This window comes from Salmo salar, chromosome ssa17 (genome assembly GCF_905237065.1).
Source record: "Salmo salar chromosome ssa17, Ssal_v3.1, whole genome shotgun sequence".
Taxonomy (NCBI): Eukaryota; Metazoa; Chordata; class Actinopteri; order Salmoniformes; family Salmonidae; genus Salmo; species Salmo salar.
The window spans coordinates 33,460,838-33,475,837 of record NC_059458.1 but is presented as its reverse complement, the minus strand read 5'-3'; the positions used below and the strand labels follow the sequence as shown (position 1 = coordinate 33,475,837).

The window sequence follows — 15,000 nt, the reverse complement described above, 5'->3', positions numbered from 1 at the left end:
TATCTCACTCCTACATCCTTATCATAGTGTTTCACACCCTGATATCTCACTCCTACATCCTTATCATAGTGTTTCACACCCTGTCTTCCCTTGTCATTTTCCCAAAGATGATATCTCACTCCTACATCCTTATCATAGTATATTTAAGCAATAAGGCCCGAGGAGGTGTGGTATATGGCCAATATACAACAGCTAAGGGCTGTTCTTAGGCACAACACATCACAGGGTGCCTGGATACAGCTCTTAGCTGAGGTATATTGGCCATATACCACAAATCCCTGAGGCGCCTCATTGATATTATAAACTGGTTATCAACATAATTAGAGCAGTAAAAACACATGTTTTGTCATACCCGTGGTATACGGTCTGATATACCACGGCTGTCAGCCAATCAGCATTCAGGGCTGGAACCACACAGTTTATAATTGCCATTAAACCCATTCAGTTCGGTGCCGCCACGTTTAGCAGCTCAGTGATAGACATACTGCTGATAAAACAGTCCTAGAAGCATTCAGAAACCAGACAGTAAGTGGTGAAATCAGCCTGTGATGAACAACAGAAAAAGCTATGGACCTCGTTCTTAGCAGGGCGTTGTGAGTGAAAGGAGGCCGGGTTGTCCCGCGTGGAGTCTTTAATCTGGGGTCGAGGGTGAGAGGTCACCACCTCTTTAGTAGACGGCTCACTCTGTAGACCAGATGGACAGACAGACAGACAGACAGACAGACAGACAGACAGACAGACAGACAGACAGACAGACAGACAGACAGACAGACAGACAGACAGACAGACAGACAGACAGACAGACAGACAGACAGACGTAGCATGTGAGGCATACAGTACGAAGTAGCAGTGTGTGTGTGTGTGTGTGTGTGTGTGTGTGTGTGTGTGTGTGTGTGTGTGTGTGTGTGTGTGTGTGTGTGTGTGTGTGTGTGTGTGTGTGTGTGTGTGTGTGTGTGTGTGTGTGTGTGTCTGTGTCTGTGTGTATGAGAGAGAGATCAGGAGAGAGACAGTACATTAGCAATAATGAGAGTTAGGCCAGATACTGTAGCTACGATTCTGCCTCAAAGAGAGATACACAGACACACATATGCACATACACGCACACACACATACACACACTGCTGTCAGTCAATTATTGACACTGACCCTGGTTGTGTCTTCAGTGCAGTCCTCTCTGGACGATCCCACAGAGTGTCCTACGGGGTGTCTGGTGAGGGTGCGGTGCTGAAGCTGGGGGGAGAGCATCTGCAGACTGCTAGCCCTGGTGGGCAACCCCTGGCCCACCATCAAGCCCCCCTCACTACCCCCTCCACCCCCACCTCCGTGGGACCTGTGGCGCTCACTCCTCCTCACGTACATGGAGTGGCGGTGAGGCCTCTGCTGGGAAGAGAAGGGACTGGTGTAGCCCAGGCCGTAGGGGTAGGACTCATGGGGGGAGGCCAGGGTGTGAGCTCCGTGGTTCCCCCCAACATCCCCTTCTCCTCCTGGGTCAAGAAGCTCCGGGCCCGAGGCCAAGGCCTCCTCTGGAGCTTTGTGTCTGGAAGAGGAGGCGCGTCGGCAGGATGAGTCCAGGGTGGAGCTCTCCAGGCGGGGGTTGTTGCCGCGGGACGAGGGGCTGTGGCCGGAGGAGTGGCCGGTGTGGCTGGATGTGTGACCAGAAGAGTGGCGTTCGCTGTGGCGGGGGGCCTGGGGACTTCCAGGGGGGGCGTGGCCAGAAGAGTGTCGTTCGCTGTGGCGGGGGGCCTGGGGACTTCCAGGTGGGGCGTGGCCAGAAGAGTGTCGTTCGCTGTGGCGGGGGACCTGGGGACTTCCAGGGGGGGCGTGGCCAGAAGAGTGGCGTTCGCTGTGGCGGGGGACCTGGGGACTTCCAGGTGGGGCATTGAGGTTCAGGTCCAGGCAGCTGAAATAACATATAGACTGACCTCAACCATGAGTACAACAACACACATATTTACTAGCCATCAGACCTAAAAAAACTCTAATTCTCAACGAGAATACAATGTTCAGATCTGGCCTCAGGAGACTACACATTTCCAAATACTCACCATCACCAAGACTACACAAAATCAATAAGCTAGCATGCTCTTCAATGTTGGAGACTAAGATACATTCATTAACCATTCCCTGACAGCTCCCTACCTCTCTCTCTAGGTTAACCATTCCCTGACAGCTCTCTCTCTCTAGGTTAACCATTCCCTGACAGCTCTCTCTCTCTAGGTTAACCATTCCCTAACAGCTCCCTACCCCTCTCTCTCTAGGTTAACCATTCCCTGACAGCTCTCTCTCTCTAGGTTAACCATTCCCTGACAGCTCTCTCTCTCTCTAGGTTAACCATTCCCTGACAGCTCTCTCTCTCTAGGTTAACCATTCCCTGACAGCTCTCTCTCTCTCTAGGTTAACCATTCCCTGACAGCTCCCTACCTCTCTCTCTAGGTTAACCATTCCCTGACAGCTCTCTCTCTCTAGGTTAACCATTCCCTGACAGCTCTCTCTCTCTAGGTTAACCATTCCCTGACAGCTCTCTCTCTCTAGGTTAACCATTCCCTGACAGCTCTCTCTCTCTAGGTTAACCATTCCCTGACAGCTCCCTACCTCTCTCTCTAGGTTAACCATTCCCTGACAGCTCTCTCTCTCTAGGTTAACCATTCCCTGACAGCTCCCTACCTCTCTATCTAGGTTAACCATTCCCTGACAGCTCTCTCTCTCTAGGTTAACCATTCCCTGACAGCTCCCTACCTCTCTCTCTAGGTTAACCATTCCCTGACAGCTCTCTCTCTCTCTAGGTTAACCATTCCCTGACAGCTCCCTACCTCTCTCTCTAGGTTAACCATTCCCTGACAGCTCTCTCTCTCTAGGTTAACCATTCCCTGACAGCTCTCTCTCTCTAGGTTAACCATTCCCTGACAGCTCTCTCTCTCTCTAGGCTAACCATTCCCTGACAGCTCCCTACCTCTCTCTCTAGGTTAACCATTCCCTGACAGCTCCCTACCTCTCTCTCTAGGTTAACCATTCCCTGACAGCTCTCTCTCTCCAGGTTAACCATTCCCTGACAGCTCCCTACCTCTCTCTCTAGGTTAACCATTCCCTGACAGCTCTCTCTCTCTAGGTTAACCATTCCCTGACAGCTCTCTCTCTCTAGGTTAACCATTCCCTAACAGCTCCCTACCCCTCTCTCTCTAGGTTAACCATTCCCTGACAGCTCTCTCTCTCTAGGTTAACCATTCCCTAACAGCTCTCTCTCTCTAGGTTAACCATTCCCTGACAGCTCTCTCTCTCTAGGTTAACCATTCCCTGACAGCTATCTCTCTCTAGGTTAACCATTCCCTGACAGCTCCCTACCTCTCTCTCTAGGTTAACCATTCCCTGACAGCTCTCTCTCTCTAGGTTAACCATTCCCTGACAGCTCTCTCTCTCTAGGTTAACCATTCCATGACAGCTCCCTACCTCTCTCTCTAAGTTAACCATTCCCTGACAGCTCCCTACCTCTCTCTCTTGGTTAACCATTCCCTGACAGCTCTCTCTCTAGGTTAAACATACCCTTACAGCTCTCTCTCTCTCTAGGTTATCCATTTCCTGACAGCTCTCTCTGTCTAGGTTTACCATTTCCTGACAGCTCTCTCTCTAGTCGAACCATTTCCTGACAGCTCACTCTCTCTCTAGGTTAACTATTTCCTGACAGCTCTCTCGCTCTCTTTCTCTCTCTAGGTTAACCATTTCCTGACAGCTCTCTCTCTCTCTTTCTCTCTCTAGGTTAACCATTTCCTGACATCTCTCTCTATAGGTTAACCATCCCCTGTCAGTTCTCTCTCTCTATGTTACCTGGCAGGGAAGAAGCGGGCGGAGATTCCAGGGGTTGCCGTAGGGTCGTCGGGGTGCATGCTCCTCACCCCATCTCCAAGGTTACCACCCACAGACTTGGCATTGTTGCTCAGGGCGTTGTGGCTCTTGGACAGGCTCAGGTAGGAGCTGGAACTCTTGGAGGAGCTGTGGGTGGAGTCTATGTTGTGTCCACCATGGCGGCCATGTTGTTTCTCCATGGTATTGGTCTTGCCCTCCAGAAAGGAAGAGTGTCGTCCCTGCCCTACTGGAAATGTTCAAATGTAAAAAATGGGTTGGCAATGCATTTATAAGTAGTCTTGCCTGAGACAGAATGGCCCACAGGGCCATAAGGCAGCTTTATGTTCCAGTATACCCCCTGAACAGGATTCTAGTCTAGAGCATTTTTCATTTAAGTATTAAGGAAGTGGTATGTATTAATCTTATGTGAATGTTTCAGTAGGGTGACCCCGGACCTTGCTGTTGCTGCTGAGAGCGGGAGGTGGACTTCACGTACATGGCTCCAGGGCCCTGCTGGTCAGGAGCCTTGGCCCCTGGGGGCCCAACACCAACCAGGTTGAAGTCAAACTGTGTCGTGCCCTTTAAAATAAAGAGAAGATAAGAGAAGATGAAATAAGACAAGATAATGACTTTATTGTCCCCAACCACGGGAAAATGTTGTTTTCAGCCTTGTGCATTTATATGAAAATACATGTCAAGAATAAACACATGTCAAGACATAGACAGTTGGAGAAACAAACTAAATGAATACAATTTATGTAAACAAGTGTAGTTTGCTCCATAAGGAGCTGAATAAGTCAATGAAAGTAGAGGTCCTGGCATTGTTTACCTTGGTGTCCTTGGGGCTGAGCAGGTGTGGCATGTTGTTGTTGACCAAGTCCTTACTACAGGTGATGGAGCGGTTGAGGGTCTGGGTCATGTAAGCCTTGGGGTGGAGGGTGGGGCTCAGGCTGGACGACACAGGCTTGTTGCCGTTCAGGAAGCTGTCGTTGCCTAGGTGAAGGTCGCCATGGCGAGGTAGGCTGGAACATTCCTTACTGTTAGAGTGACGGTGACCCGAGCTCTTACTGCCGTGGCTTCTGTATGGAGGGAGGGAGGGAGGGAGAGAAGGAGAGAAGGAGAGAAGGAGAGAGAGAGGTATTAAGATGGAAAGATATTGAGATTGAGAGATATTGAGAGGTAAGGTACAGGTATAGGTAATCCATAGATCTAAGTAGCTTATTTTATCTGTGCTAGAACAACATAGCCAGATGTGAAACTATGCAGTATCCAGAACCTAACCAGACCCCATTCAGTATCCAGAACCTAACCAGACCCCATTCAGTTTCCAGAACCTAACCAGACCCCATTCAGTATCCAGAACCGAACCAGACCCCATTCAGTATCCAGAACCTAACCAGACCCCATTCAGTATCCAGAACCTAACCAGACACCATGTAGTATCCAGAACCCAACCAAACCCCATTCAGTATCCAGAACCTAACCAGACCCCATTCAGTATCCAGAACCTAACCAGACCCCATTCAGTATCCAGAACCTAACCAGACCCCATTCAGTATCTAAAACCTAACCAGACCCCATTCAGTATCCAGAACCTAACCAGACCCCATTCAGTATCCAGAACCTAACCAGACACCATATAGTATCCAGAACCCAACCAAACCCCATTCAGTATCCAGAACCTAACCAGACCCCATTCAGTATCCAGAACCTAACCAGACCCCATTCAGTATCCAGAACCTAACCAGACCCCATTCAGTATCTAGAACCTAACCAGACCCCATTCAGTATCCAAAACCTAACCAGACCCCATTCAGTATCCAGAACCTTACCAGACCCCATTCAGTATCCAAAACCTAACCAGACCCCATTCAGTATCCAGAACCAAACCAGACCCCATGCAGTATCCAGAACCTAACCAGACCCCATTCAGTATCCAGAACCTAACCAGACCCCATGCAGTATCCAGAACCTAACCAGACCCCATTCAGTATCTAGAACCTAACCAGACCCCATTCAGTATCCAGAACCTAACCAGACCCCATTCAGTATCTAGAAGCTAACCAGACCCCATTCAGTATCCAGAACCTAACCAGACCCCATTCAGTATCCAGAACCTAACCAGACCCCATTCAGTATCTAGAAGCTAACCAGACCCCTTGTGGTGTCCAGTGCCGTGCTGACCTGGTGGCCACGGGGTTCTGACAACAACAACAACAACAACATCAACACCAACAACCCCCTACAGTGCTGACCTGGTGGGCACAGTGTTCTGACAACAACAACAACATCAACACCAACAACCCCCTACAGTGCTGACCTGGTGGGCACAGTGTTCTGACAACAACAACAACATCAACACCAACAACCCCCTACAGTGCTGACCTGGTGGGCACAGTGTTCTCCATGTGGATGTGGGGCTTCCTCTTGGAGGAGCGTGGGGGGTTAGGGGAGGGTGGTGCTGGGGCGGGCTGCTCCAGGAGGCGGAGGGGCTGGAAGGCTGGGTGGTTCAGACTCTGTTCTGTCAGGTAGCGGTCAGAAGGGACCAGCAACAACAGGTTCTAGAGAGGGAGGAGACAGACCAGAGGTTTAGGACACAGTTCTTTATTACAGTTTGACAATAAAAAAGGTCAATCACAAAACTCTATCCATATATATACAGTGAGGGAAAAAGTATTTGATCCCCTGCTGATTTTGTACGTTTGCCCACTGACAAAGAAATGATCAGTCTATAATTTTAATGGTAGGTTTATTTGAACAGTGAGAGACAGAATAACAACAAAAATATCCAGAAAAACGCATGTCAGAAATGTTATAAATTGATTTGCATTTTAATGAGGGAAATAAGTATAAGTATAAGAAAAGAGAAACGACAGTCCATCATAACTTTAAGACATGAAGGTCGGTCAATCTAGAAAATGTAAAGAACTTTTTAAAGTTTCTTCAAGCGCAGTCGCAAAAACCATCAATCGCTTGATGAAACTGGCTCTCATGAGGACCGCCACAGGAAAGGAAGACCCAGAGTTACCTCTGCTGCAGAGGATGAGTTAGTTAGAGTGACCAGCCTCAGAAATCAGCAATTAACTGCACCTCAGATTGCAGCCCAAATAAAGGCTTCACAGAGTACAAGTAACAGACACATCTCAACATCAACTGTTCAGAGACCACTTCTAAAGGACACCAATAAGAAGAAGAGACTTGCTTGTGCCAAGAAACATGAGCAATGGTGTAAATCTGTCCTTTGGTCTGATGAGTCCAAATTAGAGATTTTTGGTTCCAACTGCTGTGTCTTTGTGAGAAGCAGAGTAGGTGAACAGATGATCTCCGCATGTGTGGCTCCCACCATGAAGCATGGAGGAGGAGGTGTGATGGTGTGGGGGTGCTTTGCTGGTGACACTGTCATTGATTTATTTAGAATTCAGGGCAACACTTAACCAGCATGGCTACCACATCATTCTGCAGTGATACGCCATCCCATCTGGTTTGCGCTTAGTGGGACCATCAGTAGTTTTTTTAACAGGACAATGACCCAAAACACACCTCCAGGCTGTGTAAGGGCTATCTGACCAAGGAGACTGATGGAGTGCTGCATCAGATGACCTGGCCTCCACAATCACCCGACCTCAACTCAATTGAGATGGTTTGGGATGAGTTGGACCACAGAATGAAGGAAAAGCAGCCAACAAGTGTTCAGCATAGGTGGGAACTCTTTCAAGACTATTGGGAAAGCATTCCAGGTGACTACCTCATGAAGCTGGTTGAGAGACCAGCCGTTCTGGAAGACTGTGTGATCACGCTCTCCGCAGCCGATGTAAGACCTTTAAACAGGTCAACATTCACAAGGCCGCAGGGCCAGACGGATTACCAGGACGTGTACTACAAGCATACGCTGACCAACTGGCAAGTGTCTTCACTGACATTTTCAACCTCTCCCTGCCCGAGTCTGTAATACCTACATGTTTTAAGCAGACCACCATAGACCCTGTGTCCGAGAACACTAAGGTAACCTGTCTGTAGCCATGAAGTGCTTTGAAAGGCTGGTCATGGCTCACATCAACACCATTATCCCAGAAACCCTAGACCCACTCCAATTTGCATACCGCCCTAACAGATCCACAGATGATGCAATCTCTATTGCACTCCACACTGCCCTTTCCCACCTGGACAAAAGGAACACCTACAGTATGTGAGAATGCTATTCATTGACTACAGCTCAGCGTTCAACACCATAGTGCCCTCAAAGCTCATCACTAAGCTAAGGACCCTGGGACTAAACACCTCCCTCTGCAACTGGATCCTGGACTTCCTGACGGGCCGCCCCCAGGTGGTAAGGGTAGGTAAAAACACATCCGCCACGCTGATCCTCAACACAGGGGCCCCTCAGGGGTGCGTGCTCAGTCCCCTCCTGTACTCCCTGTTCACTCATGACTGCACGGCCAGGCACGACTCCAACACCATCATTAAGTTTGCTGATGACACAACAGTGGTAGGCCTGATCACCGACAACAACAAGACAGCCTACAGGGAGGAGGTCAGAGACCTGTCTGTGTGGTGCCAGGACAACAACCTCTCCCTGAACGTGATCAAGACAAAGGAGATGATTGTGGACTACAGGAAAAAGAAGACCGAGCACGCCCTCATTCTCATCGACGGGCTGCAGTGGAGCAGGTTGAGAGCTTCAAGTTCCTTGGTGTCCACATCACCAACAAACTAACATGGTCCAAGCACACCAAGGCAGTCGTGAAGAGGGCACGAAAAAAACCTATTCCCCTTCAGGAGACTGAAAAGATTTGGCATGGGTACTCAGATCCTCAAAGGGTTCTACAGCTGCACCATCGAGAGCATCCTGACTGGTTGCATCACTGCCTGGTATGGCAACTGCTCGGCCTCCGACGCAAGGCACTACAGAGGGTTGTGCATACGGCCCAGTACATCACTGGGGCCAAGCTTCCTGCCATCCAGGACCTCTATACCAGGCGGTGTCAGAGGAAGGCCCTAAAATTGTCAAAGACTCCAGCCACCCTAGTCATAGACTGTTTACCTACATGTACATATTACCTCCATTATCTCGACTAGCCGCTGCTATTACCTCGACTTTACTGCTGCTATTTAATTATGTGCTACTTTTATTTCTTTATTTTGAGGTATTTTTTTAAACTGCATTGTTGATTAATGGCTTGTAAGTAAGCGTTTCACTGTAAGGTCTACACTTGTCATATTCGGCGCATGTGACAAATACAATTTCATTTGATATACAGAAAAACCCTTGAAAGAGTAGGTGTGTCCAAACAGACTGGTACTGTATATATAATCAAACGTTTATTTTATTAAACTATAATTCAAGTTTATTGTTTTGTATATACAGTGAAGCACATTTACATTTTCTTAATTTACCAGACACTCTTATCTAGAGCAACTTACAGTAGTGAGTTCATACATTTTCATAGTGGTCCTCTGTGGGAATTGAACCCACAACCCTTGTGCTGCAAGCGCCTTGCTCAACTAACTGAGCTACAGCATTCTTAAATGCAGTGCTCTACATTTGTTGGTTACATTTGTGAATTCATTATCACGCGCAAAATAGAAATGCCAGAGACTCAGCCCATAATAAAAACAAGACTGTTGGCTTTTCACCATGTCGATCCAGAGACAGAGAGATGGGTGGGAGGGTTATCACACCATTCATCTCCTGAGGAAAGTGTGATGTACTGTAAGCCTAGCTAACAGCAGAGTACTGACTGACCCACAGCTTTAGTCATAGACATACATTAGCTAGCAAGACTAGTCTAGTTTGAGCCTGTAGGATCCAGAATACCTTCCATTAGCAGGACTAGTCTAGTTTGAGCCTTCTGGACCCAGAATACCTTCCATTAACAGGACTAGTCAGTGTGAGCCTTCTGGACCCAGAATACCTTCCATTAACAGGACTAGTCTAGTTTGAGCCTTCTGGACCCAGAATACCTTCCATTAACAGGACTAGTCTAGTTTGAGCCTTCTGGACCCAGAATACCTTCCATTAACAGGACTAGTCCAGTTTGAGCCTTCTGGACCCAGAATACCTTCCATTAACAGGACTAGTCCAGTTTGAGCCTTCTGGACCCAGAATACCTTCCATTAACAGGACTAGTCTAGTTTGAGCCTTCTGGACCCAGAATACCTTCCATTAACAGGACTAGTCTAGTTTGAGCCTTCTGGACCCAGAATACCTTCCATTAACAGGACTAGTCCAGTTTGAGCCTTCTGGACCCAGAATACCTTCCATTAACAGGACTAGTCTAGTTTGAGCCTGGAGGACCCAGAATACCTTCCATTAGTTTTTTTTCAATTGTTTAAGCACAATTTTGAAAACAGGGCCCGGTTTGTCAAAACACTACACAATTAGCACAACCCTACACCAAAGTAGCACAACACTTCAGATCATTTGCAAAATGGAACACTTTTGTCAAAACTATACACGACTTCATAAAAACGTTTATTTTGTTACCATACGAACACACATTTCATATGACTTCAATCTTTTTGAACCAGTTACACACTGCTGTTGCTAACCTAAAACACTTTTAGCAAGTCTAATTGTCAGTGATTAGAGTACTGTAAATGAAGTACACAGAGAAAGTGCAACTATACAAACACTACACAAGACCAATGCTGCGGACTGAGGAAAATATCATTTATTTCTCTCCATATACCCAAATCAGTCAACATGTCAACATGGAGAATCACAACAAAACATGTCCCAGTTTTCATGCTACTACAGTAGTGTGCATAACACTGTTAGCTCAACAAACAGACAAACGTAAAATACTGTATCCAGTACAGGTTACAATTACAGTAAATAACAACAAACATAAAAAATAATCTGAAAAAAAAAACGGACAATATTGTACAGAAAATACTACAGTAAACATACTATACATTATCTCTTCGCCTAGCTGGATCTGGCCAGAGAATTTCATCAACATCACAAGCAATATCCTCATTAGCAAGACAACGCGGGAAGAACCGTCTTGAATGTCGAATCCATCCTTGCACAGCTGCGGCGTCGACTTGGTCACAGGCGTCCTCCATGGCCTGAATGAGGGGTACCTGAGCCTGGGGCTGGAGATCGTAAACCTTCCACCGCCATGCAGAGAAAAACTCTTCCATAGGGTTTAGAAACGGAGAGTATGGTGGAAGGTATAGTACTGTCAACTGTGGATGGTGTTGAAACCAGTTCTGGACCAAAGCAGAGCAGTGGAATGACACATTGTCCCAGATGACAGTGTATTGCATCTGGTGCATTTCATTACCTGCTGTGACGATGTGGTGCAATCGGTCCAAAAATGCGAGGTGTTGTAAGGGCCCATTTTGGCAGGACGGAGGAGAACCCCATGCTGTGAAATGGCAGCGCAAAGGGTGATGTTACCCCCACGTTGCCCTGGGACATTGATTATAGCCCTGTGGCCAATGATATTTCTGCCTCTCCTTCTTGCTTTTGTGAGGTTGAACCCTGCCTCATCAATATATATGAATTCATGCAGGATTTCCTCAGCATCCATCTGCAAAACTCCCTGAAATACAGTGAAAGACAAGATTGTGTAGTTCAGGATAGGTCTAGTATACAGTCACTGTAAAAAAGTCATGTGTGCAGTATGCAACATCACAGTGCTAAAGTGAACAATACAAACCTCCACATACTCATGCCGCAGCCGTTTGACCCTCTGAATTCCGCTCAAAAGGCACTCGATAAAGTTGTTTCATTTGAACCTGATGTCTTTTCAGGATGCGTGCCAGTGTTGACTGAGAGACCTGATGGACATTATTGAAAATGGCAGGTCACCGATAATGTTGGCTTGTAGTTCTCTGAGCCTGATAGCATTATTGGCCAAAACCATGTTTATTATCTCTCTTGTTCTTGCGTGAATATGGGCCCCCTTCCTCCTTGTCGTTCCCAACCCTCAATCCTATGTAGAGAATAATACATGTAACTTACTGTACAATGTCACAGGAAGGGGTATCACAAGTGCTGATATGGTGCATACAATAAGCAGCTGATTACTATAGACAGATCTTTTACCTGTTTTCCTGTCGAAAAGTCCTTATGACAGATGCATTATTTACATGCCATTTTTTTTTACATTTTAGTCGTTTAGCAGACGTTCTTATCCAGAGCGACTTACAGTAGTGAATGCATACATTCCATTTTTTTTTTTTGTGCTGGCCCCCCGTGGGAATCGAACCCACCATGCTGGCGTTGCAAACACCATGCTCTACCAACTGAGCTACAGGGAAAGCTGTATATCTGAGCTACAGATGCCACTGTATATCTGCTAAGATTTGGCTGAACTCTCAGTCCAGCCTCCCTCAGCGTCAATCCGTGGTTCACAACATGGTCCACTAGTGTTGCACGAATGCCATTTGATAAGAAGAGGACCAAACTTCTTTGTGCACGTTCTCCTCCTGCTTCAGGTCTTCCTCGACCTCTGGCTCGGCCTCTGCCTCCTTCGTGTACTCCTCCTCTCACCCTCACTCTTCTTCTGACTCCTTCCATTTTGGTTGAAGGCAGGTGAACCTACCTGCTACATTTTTATAGTGCTTAAACCTGATTGGTGTGTCTACAATTTAGCAATCATGTGTTTGTGTACATGATGGCTGTGTTTAACAGATTGGCTCATAGGTGTGGTCATTTGACAGTCAGTGCTTTGGAATTGCAAGGAAGTGACATCATGATATACTTCTGTGTCTGATGTATACAAGTGTGTTTAGTGTTTTGAAACCACTGTGAGTATTGTTTTGCAAATAGAGTGAAGCTGACAATGTGCTTAGTGTTGTGCAAATCTAGCCTTGTGTTTTGCTCCTTGAGTGTAAGGTTTTGCTAATTGTGGGAAAAGTTACATTTTAGTCTGTAAGCAATCGTAAAAAACTGTAACAGGACTAGTCTAGTTTGAGCCTTCTGGACCCAGAATACCTTCCATTAACAGGACTAGTCTAGTTTGAGCCTTCTGGACCCAGAATACCTTCCATTAACAGGACTAGTCTAGTTTGAGCCTGGAGGACCCAGAATACCTTCCATTAACAGGACTAGTCTAGTTTGAGCCTTCTGGACCCAGAATACCTTCCATTAGCAGGACTAGTCTAGTTTGAGCCTTCTGGACCCAGAATACCTTCCATTAACAGGACTAGTCTAGTTTGAGCCTTCTAGACCCAGAATACCTTCCATTAGCAGGACTAGTCTAGTTTAAGCCTTCTGGACCCAGAATACCTTCCATTATCAGGACTAGTCTAGTTTGAGCCTGGAGGACCCAGAATACCTTCCATTAACAGGACTAGTCTAGTTTGAGCCTTCTGGACCCAGAATACCTTCCATTAACAGGACTAGTCTAGTTTGAGCCTGGAGGACCCAGAATACCTTCCATTAACAGGACTAGTCTAGTTAAAGCCTGGAGGACCTAGAATGCGCTAATACTGCAATACCAATTGTGTGTGTGTGTGTGTGTGTGTGTGTGTGTGTGTGTGTGTTACCTTCATCAGATCCAGCATGAGGCCACTCAGGATGGCCAGGTACCTCCGCTCCAGGGTTGTAGGGTGGTTCACTGAGGGGAACTGTTGACACACACACAGGTACAGCTGTGAGGTTTCAGAGTGTAGTGTCTATGTTGAGATTCAGATGATTCACTGAGGGGAACTGCTGACACACACACAGGTACAGCTGTGAGGATTCAGAGTGTAGTGTCTATGTTGAGATTCAGATGATTCACTGAGGGGAACTGCTGACACACACACACAGGTACAGCTGTGAGGATTCAGAGTGTAGTGTCTATGTTGAGATTCAGATGATTCACTGAGGGGAACTGCTGACACACACACAGGTAAAGCTGTGAGGATTCAGAGTGTAGTGTCTATGTTGAGATTCAGATGATTCACTGAGGGGAACTGCTGACACACACACAGGTACAGCTGTGAGGATTCAGAGTGTAGTGTCTATGTTGAGATTCAGATGATTCACTGAGGGGAACTGCTGACACACACACACAGGTACAGCTGTGAGGATTCAGAGTGTAGTGTCTATGTTGAGATTCAGATGATTCACTGAGGGGAACTGCTGACACACACACAGGTACAGCTGTGAGGATTCAGAGTGTAGTGTCTATGTTGAGATTCAGATGATTCACTGAGGGGAACTGCTGACACACACACAGGTACAGCTGTGAGGATTCAGAGTGTAGTGTCTATGTTGAGATTCAGATGATTCACTGAGGGGAACTGCTGACACACACACAGGTACAGCTGTGAGGATTCAGAGTGTAGTGTCTATGTTGAGATTCAGATGATTCACTGAGGGGAACTGTTGACACACACACAGGTACAGCTGTGAGGATTCAGAGTGTAGTGTCTATGTTGAGATTCAGATGTGTCTGACTGGAGTTGACAGGAGACCCAGCTGACTGTTGTGTCTGAGGCCAGACATGCTGTCAACGGGCCTAACACAGCTTTCACTATAGCAGGTACATGATTACCGCCACTCCCATGGATCTGTGTGTGGGAGTGCATCAGGAGGCTGATGGACATGCATGTTTCTGTCTGTCTGAATGTGTGGATCTCTGTGTGGGAGTGCATCAGGAGACTGGTGGACTTGCATGTTTCTGTCTGTCTGAATGTGTGGATCTGTGTGTGGGAGTGCATCAGGAGGCTGGTGGACATGCATGTTTCTTTCTGTCTGAATGTGTGGATCTCTGTGTGGGAGTGCATCAGGAGACTGGTGGACATGCATGTTTCTGTCTGTCTGAATGTGTGGATCTCTGTGTGGGAGTGCATCAGGAGGCTGGTGGACATGCATGTTTCTGTCTGTCTGAATGTGTGTATCTGTGTGTGGACATGTTTAACTACTCTTGCAGGGACCAAAAGTCCCCACAAGAATAGTAAACAAACAAAAATTGGACCAACTGGGGACATTCTGTTAGTCCCCACAAGGTCAAATGCTATTTCTAGGGGGTTTATGGTTAAGGTTAGAATTAGTGTTCGGGTTAGAACTACGTTAAGGGTTAGGGTTAGGAGCTAGGGTTAGGATTAAAGTTAGGGTTAAGGTTAGGTTTTTGGGTTAAGGTTAGGGTTAGGTTTAGTGTGTTCTCACAAGGTTAGCTGTACAAGACTGTGTGTGTGTGTGTGTGTGTGTGTGTGTGTGTG

At 47.0% G+C, this 15,000-nt stretch overlaps 1 protein-coding gene across 4 annotated transcripts in view; it reads right to left on the bottom strand.

Moving 5' to 3' along the window:
* The window catches only part of LOC106600438 (cyclin-dependent kinase-like 5), a 162,005-nt gene that overhangs the window by 6,172 nt on the left and 140,833 nt on the right, over nt 1–15,000 (bottom strand). For 3 of the 4 annotated variants that reach the window (XM_045699512.1, XM_045699511.1, XM_045699509.1), the window contains exons 8-14: nt 13,339–13,419; nt 6,223–6,398; nt 4,667–4,916; nt 4,293–4,416; nt 3,820–4,084; nt 1,147–1,900; nt 574–684 (exon numbers count right to left, since the gene is read on the bottom strand). In XM_045699512.1, the coding sequence (XP_045555468.1) occupies nt 574–684; nt 1,147–1,900; nt 3,820–4,084; nt 4,293–4,416; nt 4,667–4,916; nt 6,223–6,398; nt 13,339–13,419 (1,761 nt within the window). The remainder of the gene's footprint in view (nt 1–573; nt 685–1,146; nt 1,901–3,819; nt 4,085–4,292; nt 4,417–4,666; nt 4,917–6,222; nt 6,399–13,338; nt 13,420–15,000) is intronic. The other variant, XM_045699510.1, reaches the window with a different exon arrangement.